The 11,229-nt window shown below is 39.1% G+C and overlaps 1 protein-coding gene across 1 annotated transcript; it reads right to left on the reverse strand.

Annotated features, from left to right (window-relative positions):
* Positions 1–325: 325 nt before the first annotated feature.
* Positions 326–11,229, reverse strand: LOC117820458 (immunoglobulin-like domain-containing receptor 1). The gene is made up of 8 exons (XM_034694233.1): positions 10,911–11,229; positions 8,840–9,010; positions 6,760–6,909; positions 6,291–6,410; positions 6,038–6,184; positions 5,407–5,532; positions 2,612–3,489; positions 326–936 (listed from the first exon to the last, which is right to left on the reverse strand). The coding sequence occupies exons 1-8, from the start codon at positions 10,957–10,959 to the stop codon at positions 898–900; spliced, it is 1,680 nt and encodes a 559-aa protein (XP_034550124.1). The 5' UTR covers positions 10,960–11,229; the 3' UTR covers positions 326–897.

Consider the following 11,229-nt stretch of genomic DNA (forward strand, 5'->3'; position numbering starts at 1 on the left):
AATAACTAGTATTAAAATATATATACCATTCAAATGACTACGTATAAAATCATATAATAACTGGGAAAGTGTGTTAAAAAAAAACAAAGTACCTAAACCCCAAAAAGGTACCGTACAGATGTTACCATTCAGTTGTTGTGAATTAGTTTGTGGTTATAGGATGAACTGCTATTTTTAGGATACTTCTAAAACAAAATATTAACCAAAGTTATATTTGTTTTAAAACTACATTTTGACAAGATGTTTTCTGTTCAAGACATCCATGTCTTTTAGTTAAAAGATGGTTGCCTGGTCGGAACAGATCTTTTAAAACATAAACCACACATTGTATCTAAAAAGGTTTATTTCAAACAAACACATTACAGACGCAAACGTGATCAAAAATTACATTTTTTCCTGTCGTTATAATAAAGACATCCACTTTATCCTCTGTGTCCATCTTCAATCAGTTTCCTGACCGTCTTCAAATGATATAAAAAACACTTGACAATACAAAATAAGAAATTAAATTAAAAAAAACAGTGACTGTCTCTCAGTATCCAACATTTTGCTTGTTGAAACTATACAATATTTTCTTCATAAACACCGACACAAAGACACTTCATCCATCACCAGAGAAAATTCATGAAATTACAACCGTGAAGTCAGTGAGGACAAGAATTGCACACAGTTATCTCAACAACAAGAGATAGAAAATAAAGTTCATATAGAGTAAAGGTGTCTGTACAGTACATTACAAAACATTACAACACATTGAAACACATTAGAACAACAACAATGACTTCATCTTTGCTGACTGAGCAGACCAAATAACCAGCTGTTACTCTTCATCTTCACCGTTCTGGAAACATTCAGGAAAAAAAGTTTTTTTTAAATTAAAAAAAAGATGGAAATGCTTCAGATGACTACGCTTGTGCCGCTACGGGAGCTTCTATCCTAAAAGAGAGAAAGTGATAGAGATGAGGTTTAGTTAAAAAGGAAATGATCATGAATCAAAACATTCATGCAGCAAAAGAGCAACGAGAGACAAAGGGATGTGGATTCCTCTTTTGAAATGGTCAAAATGTGCTGATGACTCAAACATATTCACACATTTAAAAACAAGCTGTACCTGTTTCTGACTTTGTATGTTAGTGTGTTTTATTGCTGCCTTTTTTATTGTTGATGTTGTTTCTTGTCATGGTTTGTTTGGGGTGGGTCCAGGAGTGAGTAAGGGTGCGGGAGAGCTGTCTGTCTGTGTAACTGTGTTTGTTTTGGTTTGCTGTTTCTTGTGTATGTATTTTGCTTTGTGTTTTGTTGGGACCCCCTTGAAATGGGATACTGCATCTCAAGGGGCTATCCTGTAATAAATTCAATATAATTACCACACAAAACTGGCAGCCGAGGCTGATTAAACTTTTATCACGGGTACATTACTAAACAGAGCAAAGGTGGAAGTTAAATTTGACTTGATGGTGGCTCTTGATGAAAATCTAAGGAGTAACTCAGATTTAAATGTTAATCCTAAGGGAGAAATTAATGTCTTAACCAAATTCCATGGCAGAAATACTTTCTGAAATACATTTAAACTGTAAGCTAGAGAAGGCAACCTCTTGTAAAGGGGCATTTCGACCGGAGGAACTTTACCCCGGAACTAGGGACTTTACCCCTGAACTACATGCGTTTCGACCGGTAGAACTAGGGTCTAAATTTAGTTCAGGGGTAGATAATCTCCCCCCTAAAAAGACCCTGCTAGGGGGGTAGTACTTTTCAAAAAGCCCTGGGGCTTTTTTGGGGCAGGGCCTAGATTGCTGAACGTGTCTGATTGGTAGATTAACAGCAGTGTTTTTTATTCCGCCGTCGTCCACAATAACATCACACACATCTGTGATTCACTTGAATTCTCTTTCTTTACTTTGTTCTATATTCTTTGTATGTGTGTGTACTTTTCAAAAGATGAAGCTGTGATTCACTTGATTTAGCAGCTTGTAACAGTAGTCTTCTCTCAGCCCACCGTGAATGCGTCTCTCCCGGTGTTAAGGTTTTAAAAGTGACCCTGTAAACTGGAGACCTTCAGCTGAAAGTAACAGTGTTTGTGGAGTTTACACAGCTGTTGAAAAACATAGGAGGTTTTAAGATTCAATATCCTCATCAGATAAGTATTTAATGATCGTCTAAAGACGTTTATGAGGGATGGATCCGGCTGAAAGTCGGTAGTTAACAGGGTCGCTGTTTAAACCAAAACACCGGCGATCTCTGCCACGACTTTTTGGTTTAAAAACGATTTTAAAGCCGTGTTAAAACGTCTTTGCTACTAGCGCTTATCTCCTCTCACGTGTTGATTCAGTGAATCCATCTGTGATGACCTTAAGGTGCTTATGACAAAAAAATCTTAGAGGATCAACAAAAGTCTTCAAAAGCATCAATGGCTGAGCATGCCTGTCTGAATGAAAGGTAGGGAGGATTCATCAAGTCTTTTTTAAGATATTTCAGTCTAAATTAAAGCACTGGACAGTCCAACATTAGCACTAGCTCAGATAAGAAGTGATAAAGAAGAATACTACTATTAAAAATAAGGAAAGTGATCAGAGACAGAGAGCGATGAGAGGTCAGTATTGTGTGTTGATCTTACAGAGAGACGGTTGTAGATCCTCCTGATGTTGCTGTGTCCAGACTGGTTCTCAATGGAGAAGTAGCTTGGGGGCTTCTCTGGCCAATCCTTCCCTTTCCCTCCTTTCCTCCTCCTGCTGTCCTCCTCATCCGAGCTCCATGATCCTTTGCGGCGCTGAGGAGGCGAGTAGCTCCTCTCCCTCCGAGCTGCTCTGCTGTACAGCTCGTCGATCAGATCATCCCGACTACGAGCGCGTGGTCTTGACCCGCTTCCTCCCCTGCGAGGCGAGCTTCTACTTTCATTCCTGGAGCTCTTGTGTGGGGCTCTGCCTCGCCTGTTATCCCAATCTGAGTCATCGCTGTACTCCCGCAGGATCCCCCGTCTAGGAGGAGAGACGTCTCTGTGGCCTCGACTGCTGCGGGGGAGACCTCCTCCTCCAGACCGGTTTGTACTCCCACTGGACTGGCTGGATATTCTGGCACCACCTCTGGCTCCGTCTCTCCCTCCAGGCCCCCTGCGTGAAGACACACTGGGTGCGTTCTGGATAATGGGGGCCAGAGTGATTACCCGTCTCTCTACCCCTCTCACCCCCATCTCATCCAGGGCTGACAACATACTTGGGGGTCCGGGGGAGTAGGGGACCCCGAGAGGAGCTGTGTGGTACTGAGGTTGAGGCTGTAACGGGGGCATATTTTGAACAGCATACTGAGCATGTTGAGGTGGCACCGCTTCTAGCCCCCTCACCTGGTTCTCTAGGTAGTCCAGCACCTGGTTGGTGCCCTGGATGCTGCTCCGTACACTATTGTTCATATGATGGTGAGGAGGAGGAGGAGGAGCGGGCTGCTGCTGCATGGGGGCCATGGCAAAGTTTTGTTTGACAGGGTAGTCAGAGTACGAGCCTGGAACACAAGTTTGTGTTTTGGTGAGACATGAATTATGTGTAACTGCATGGTCTAATTCTGCCTTTGGAGGGCAGCAGAAACAAGTTATTCGATACATTGTCATCTTCTATTCACTCTCATCTTTTTTAAGTGAAAGTGCACAACTTCTTGTTAGCAAAATTTCTACATCAACACATCGACTGAAATAAATCTGCATGATCACATATTTTATGTCACGTTGGTGTAAATCTGATATATGTAGATCCAAAATTCACTCCCTTCAAAGATGTTATGTTTCACTCAGCAAGTAACCATCTTACTGATGTTAGGCAGGTAACTTCAAGTATGTTTTTGAGAATGTATTTTTCCTTTTGAAATGAAATGAAAATAACAAGAGAGCAGTGAGATTAAACTAAAACCATAACAATGAACTGAAAGGGACTAACACTTTTTGAGAGAATGTTTTTCTGTTGTTCCATCACCATGAGCACCTTATTTACCATGTAAATAAGTACCCATGAGATCCTTGTCGGTGTCAAGGCGTTGATTTTCGTTGCTTTTATACAGGAAAGTGCATATTTATTTAGAGGGACCAGTAAAACAATTGTAGAGTGGGTGTGGATTTAGCCTAATGGTAAAGTTGCACACCAACACAGCAGACAGCCTGGGTTCGACTCCAGCCTGTGGCCCCTTTCCCGAATGTCATTCCCCCAGTCTCTCCCAGTTTCCTGCTCTATCCACTATCCTATCCTTTCTAAATAAAGGTGTAAAAGCCCCCCAACAAATAAAAGAAGATATAAAAACAGTTTCAAAAAATAGTTTCTTTTATCTCGTCGTGGTCACAGAGTTTGAGTTGGACTAAAAATGTATTTTCAAGAACCTCTTATTCTCCAGCAGTCAGACTCCAAGTAAGTCAAGTTTTCAGTTACCCATATGTTACTGAACAAAATCAACACAAAAGACTGCAGTTAGTGGTTTTTTTTTTAAATTTCTACACTAGATTTTGCCTCTCAAACTATCCACAGAAGGATTTAAAAAAAACTACTATTGCCTGAACTATTATCAGCATGTTCTTGAGTCCAAAAAATATTAAATTAATATGTTTATTAGCAGTGAAGATTCTCCACTGCTGTTAAAGACTTTTTAGAAAAGCTTTAAGATCAACAGTAGGAATTTATGAAGCCTCGTCTTGTGTTAGGGATTGTTGTTTAGGTGTTTGCTGTATGTTTTTGTTTATATTTACTATTCTGGTTTTCGTTTTGTTTTAACTCTGTAAAGTACTTTGAATTGCTCTTTGTATGAATGCTTCTTTATAAATAAACTTGCCTCGCCTTGCCTTGCCTATTGTTGTGGCTATTAAAAGGACAGGTTTATCATAATGGGCTGTTTGCTAACTGTTATTCCCTCCAAGCACAGACAGACACAAGTGGCTTTCTTACTCCTGGTTCATTTGCAGCTTTTTCTACAAATCCTCCGTGCAAACTTGTTGGCTGCATGCCACAAAAAAAGAGGGAATACTCTCAAGACTAAACTCCATGCTTAAAGCCTGCGTCTTGCTCCCTGCTCCTTGCTCCTGTACTGTGAGAACTTCAACTGACGTGTGATTTCAAAATAAAAGACCCAATGCTCTTGAAACAAAACTACTTATAATGCAGGTGAAATAAAAATACAAATGCAACTTAATTAAATATCAACCTCAAGCACATTATTTTTTAAAGACAAAAAGATAGGTATTGTAATTTATAATACAATTTGTAATACACTTATTATAAGTATTTATATGAAATGAAGATATAGAACCAGTTTTCAAAAGCTCTCTTTGTATTTTTCTGTCATTGTCCTTTGAGAACCACCGCCATTCACTCTTGGTTTTGGGCACATTAATAAACTACAAAGCATCAAAGAGAGGCCTTGGTGTACCTTTGTGTCACTCACCTGAGTACAGTATGGGAACGCCCTGAGAGGAGTGATGAGAGCTGATGGGAGCGTAAATGGGTTGACCGTTCATCCACGGAACCATCGCCTTCTGAGCCTCTTTAATCATCCTGTGCTGCATCACAGCTGAAACCAGCGCAGAGGAAAGAGGAGGTCAGAGTTTGCGTTGATAGGTCTCAGTGATTTTGGATTCGACATGGTAGATGTTGACGAGTAGAGATCCACAAACAAAAGTACTAGATTTAATTCTAACTCATTACAGAAGAAAGCTTGAAGCTGTTATTAGAAACATTGAGAACGGCTCTCTTCTGTTCTGATGTCCCAGTTACTCGTAACAGTGTGACCCTAAAACTGAGGAAGTTAAACAGATCCAGCCGTCATTAAATCTTTAAACTCACACCTCTGATTTTTCCTACAATGATATGTTCAAATTTCTTCCATGAAAAGAGGCCTGTTGTCTAAAAGGAACAACTTAACAGCTGCTCAAAAATTAGCTAGACACCCTGCAGAAACAGCTATCACAAGTTTAAGTAAAGTAAAAATAGATCCCTACATCCCCCAATGATTGATAAAAAATAAATGCCTCTAATACTGTAAAATGTACTGCATGGCTTAAAGGCTTCCTTCTTACCTTTCTCTGGGCAGCAGCAGGTCCTTGGACAACACGGGCAGCGGATGTAGCAACAGCACTTCTGCGGGCAGCACTGACAGCAGCATATGCAAAAGAGCATGATGAGCAGGAGAGCACCGAGGATGATCAACAGGACCGTCAGCCAGTCTGGAACAGGTCAGGAGATATGTGATTATTTCTATTACATACCATCTCAACACAGCTGAAACTCAAGGTGACTTTGAGAACCAATACATCAAATGAAGAAACCTACGGTACACGATGAGTTTGATTTCTCGATCAGAGTCCCCTGTTGTGTCACCAGCAGCGTCGATGGAGCAGAAATAGACGCCATTATCCCACCACATTACCTCATTGATGACAAGATCAGCATCTGTGGACAAGTAACGTCACATCACTTAAAAAATTGGAATGATAAGTTCAAACTGTTGCAGTAAAATGGAATTATGGAACAATAAGATGTTTGAGACAGCATGAAAATCAGGTATTCAAATATCTTGTTTCAGTCCCTGTATTTGCTCTATATACGCCCCAGGTTTGTTTAATATCTTACTCCAGGTGTACAACTTCTCCTGTTGTGCTAACACACTCAGTAAATAGGAAAAGGACTGCACTGATTGGTAAATACTTGAGATACGTATATTCAGTTACTACTAAAAGACAACAAATCAGTGGAGTCAGAGGAACTGTTCAGACTTGAAATGTAGAATATGTCAACTTACTGTTCTGGATGGTGATTTTGCGGTTTCTGTACTCTGCTCCCAGTATGGGCTCATTAATGCCTCTTTTCTGGACGACTGTGCGGACTGTGCGCTGGCTGTCCCTGCAGTCGTTGGACGGGTCCTGACCCAGCTGAAGAGCGGCCTGATAGGCTGCAAAATCAGAAGAAAGACAAGTTATAGAACAAAGCAGCAACCTCCGGTCTCAAAATATGAAGCCTACGCGGAAGTGTCATAGACTACAGTTCGTTGAGCGTCCACTTGAGAAACACCAGAAACCATAAACACACCAATTAAAAAAAGATGATCTTTACAGCATTAACAAACATGTTTACAGCCTGGTTCAAAAAACAGCTTCGGTCTGAAGAGCTAATTTCTGACTTGACTGATAGGCGGGAACACTGTAGGAGTTGACTAGGACAGGGGTTCCCAAACTGTACCATGCCAAGGCCCCAAAACAGCATTAGCTGCATTAGCAAACCCACAGGCTTTGTGTATAAATATGTAAAGACACATAAACTTTTAGAATGTATTTTCTTACTTTCATAAACTTTTCAATAATAATCATATTTGTTTAGCATAGGAAATTATTAACAAACGTGTTGTAAACAAAATTTAAAAAAGAATAAATAGATTCTATTTTTTTCCCCGTCCCTCCAATTTTCTGAGGCCCCCCTAGCGCTCCCTGGTGGCCCCCACTTTGTAAACCACTGGGCTAGGAGGTTCAAAGCCCACCTCTATACCTCACACTAGTTTGACAGAAGCTAGGTTGTGTTCAGCATTTCCAATATGGCTCCCACCAACGATTGGCTTCAAAACAGCGCTCAGGAACAGATGGGTGACGTCACGGATACTACGTCCATTATTTATACAGTCTATGTATAAAACACAATGTTTAATTTCCTGCACTCTGGTCATTAACCGTCAGTGGACTGTAGTTATTTTCTAATCTTGAGACTACTCAAAAGTGCTTTACCCTACATGCAACATTCACCCATTGCCAACCCATTCAGCAAAGGCTGCTATGTAAAGTGCCCACAAGCATTAACTACTACCATTCACACACTGCTGGCTGTGCCACCAGGAGCAATTTGGGGTTTGGCGTCTTGCCCAGCAACACTTCAACTAGGGTCGACAAGTAACTCTTCCACTGAGCCACAGACGCTCACTCCAGTGGGTCCTCTCTACCACATGATGAAGCTAAATGAACTAACAATCAATCTGATAATTATTAATTGAAAAACTATCATCATCACTTTATTGTCTTTAATAACTCAGCTAACTTAAACAGTCTCATAAGTCCAGTCATATGTTTGCTTATGTTTTCTTGCACTTTAGTTTTTTTTTAGTTTAAAATCTTCAAAACCTGTTTCCTGGATATATTCAGTAAAAATAGACTTCTCATCAGGCCTTTTCAGACTGTGAAATTTCATGTTTATATTTGTCATTTGCTGCATTTAATATTCCAAAGTCTGGTTTGAAAACAATAATTAAAAAAAAAAAATGCTCAGAATATTAGATTGTGCTTTTGTTGTAACCAGTGTTTGGCGCAGGGCTCTTCTCTGTTCGGAAATAACATAATGCCATAGAAAGTAAACATGACTCAGCACAAAGAACACGCCCATTACCCAATGTGTGTTGAATCATCTGGTTTGAAACCTGATGAGGGTGGCAGGCTGAATTGTGTTGATTGTATAAGAGTCCCAGGAAGTTTGTTTATGGTTGATGGGTGAAGTGATCCACCTCAGCGTCTGCTTAATCCTTAAAAGGATCTTTGGTTATTGTCTCGACATAGTTTCTGGTGGCTGCCTGTTGATCTCAAAACATACTTGATGTTGTAAATAAGTTGTGTATGACCGGTTAAAGGCAACTGTTCAAGTCTTCTTGTAAATGGAAGTTAACATACATCTGATCACATGGACAACACAACATGAAATTTGTAAGCTAATATGCACTAAACTAAACTAGTTAAAAAACGTAACCACCATGCATATCTATCATGTACGTCGCCATCTTTGAAATCATCAGTTTCTATGGCCTAGCATCCTTGTTGCACTTTAAAATCACAGTCTCTTTCCCTCACCTGTTGAGTAGAACTCCAGCACCGGGTCCTTACAGAAGGACTTGAACCTCCAAGTGACGAGGACATCCTGAGGGTTCGCTGAGGTTGAGTAATCACAGCGTAGGATAACTGAAGCGAAAAGAGTCGTACTCCTCTCGACTTCCGGAACAGACACCTGGATGGACAGCAGCTCTGACAGGAACATGAATCAGATGACAGAGGAGATAACATGTGAAACAGCTGCACTACTGACACATATTCAAAATCAAGAAGCTCAGCCAAACAAAACGTGTGTATTTGTGTCACGGCTTCACTTTCCAATGAAGCATTGACAAGAATCTGACCAGACAGGTTTGCAGTTTACTCCTTTAGTGTGCACATATTGTACTCTACCATTACATGTGGCAACAGCTGTCAATCATGATCAACAGTGAAGCAGCTGATGACAGGCAACCACTGCTAATTGTAATGGTTATATTTGAGGTCACATATTAAATTCTCACGCACATTTAGAGGCTATATAAACCCTGCGTCATGAATTTATGACTAATAAACTGAAGGGAAAAAGTCAGATTGACAAAGTTGAAGTTGTTGTCTTTTTATACTTTACAAACTAAACAAATAATATAAAAAATCCTAATCATCAGATACATTTATTAAGATAAGATAAGATATTCCTTTATTCGTCACACAAGAGGGAGATTCAAAGTGTTAAAGCAGCAAAGTATAGAGCGCAAAATAGTGTAAATTAAACAAGAGCATGTAAAATAGCAATTATTAAAATAAAATTAATTAGCAATTTAAAAAGTAAATTAGTATATCTGAAGATAAGTACACACAACATAATAAGTAAATTTACATACATTTACAAAACCAGTGATACAGTCAGAAATGTGCACGGACAAGTAACATAGGTTAAAAATAATAATAATAATTATGATGGCACTTAATTCAATGTTAATGCTTAATCATCCAATTGAAACAGAAACAAGCATTGTCTTGATTTCACATGTTTTAGCGGTTTGAATGGATATTTTTACGCTGATCAATTAATGAGTGATTAAAATCAAGTTAAACGCTAATAGTTTTATAACCCAATAATTATTTTGGCTGCTTTTAAGTTAAAATGTCACATAATTAATTGTCCAGATGTCTCAAAATGTTTATTAATTTAATAAATTTAAAGACTTTACTGATGATCTGACAAAAAAATGTTAATTCCGACATTCGAAATGTGTGCTGAGTATTGTTTAAAGCATTATGACATTTTGTTGACTGAACGTTAAACAGTCACAAAATTAGTCAACAAATAACTTAAGTATGAATTAAATCAGGCTCTAATTATTTTAACAACTTTTACTTTAAAATAAAATGTATTCAGCTATTAGAACGATTGATTGTATTTGTTTGTGTATGTGCATGGGGGTACATGTGTATGTACATAATGTGTGTGTTTTTTTTTATTATTACTTATTTTTTACACATGTATTTTTAGTATTATTATTATTATTATTTTTTTTATGTGTGGATTTAAGATGTGCTTACTCCTCTATGTCCTTTCTTAATGCACCTGGGATGTTTGTGTGTGTTCTGTATTGTATTTATGCACATATGTGTAAAGATATGTGTATGAATGTTTATAAATGTAAGTTGTTGAAAATCAATAAAAACAACATTGGGGGAGAGAAAAGAATAATTGATTGACTTCTATTTAGTTAATAAGCTTACTGTATCAGCTGAGCCCTGCTATGATGTCCTCAATGAAAGCTCCTTCTATCCAACATGTTTCCAGTAGATTCTTGATCTGACTAAGACTCTGATCTAACATGGTCTCTTGTTTACTGTTAAAACCTGAAGCGTTTTAGAGAACGTGCTCGGAAAAAACTACTAGCATTAAGAAAGTCACGTGACATTAGTCGGCCTTGCCCTGTTTGCACCTGTTGATAATTAACTTGCACACAACACACACTGTTTGCTTGCTCAGTTTCAGTCTACATTTTTGTCTTCAAAGTGATACAAACGTATCAAACTTGTATCAATCATAAAAGAATGGATCAGAAACCGTGTCCACTAAAGCGTTTTAAAGCCTCACCTGTGGGCAGGTGAAGCACCAGCAGCACCATCAGTATCATGTTTCCCATAACGCTGCTCTTTATCCTTCCGCGGAAGCGTCCGTCTCTATCCAGATGGTGATTCAAAATCCTTCAATAGTCCAGAATATGTGAAGAAAAACGTAATGGAGGCGCTGCTCTGCATGTTAACCTGGGGTTTCACTCAAGACGACATGTTAGTTACACTGTGTTTGTTTCCTGAATTGATATTCGACGCGCACAACCAGGAGACAACTTTCCCAGTGGACTACTTCCCCTCCCCCACTCCTCCGGCTTCAGGTGACATCATGACTCCGCCCA

The sequence above is a fragment of the Notolabrus celidotus genome, chromosome 10 (assembly GCF_009762535.1).
Source record: "Notolabrus celidotus isolate fNotCel1 chromosome 10, fNotCel1.pri, whole genome shotgun sequence".
Classification (NCBI taxonomy): Eukaryota; Metazoa; Chordata; class Actinopteri; order Labriformes; family Labridae; genus Notolabrus; species Notolabrus celidotus.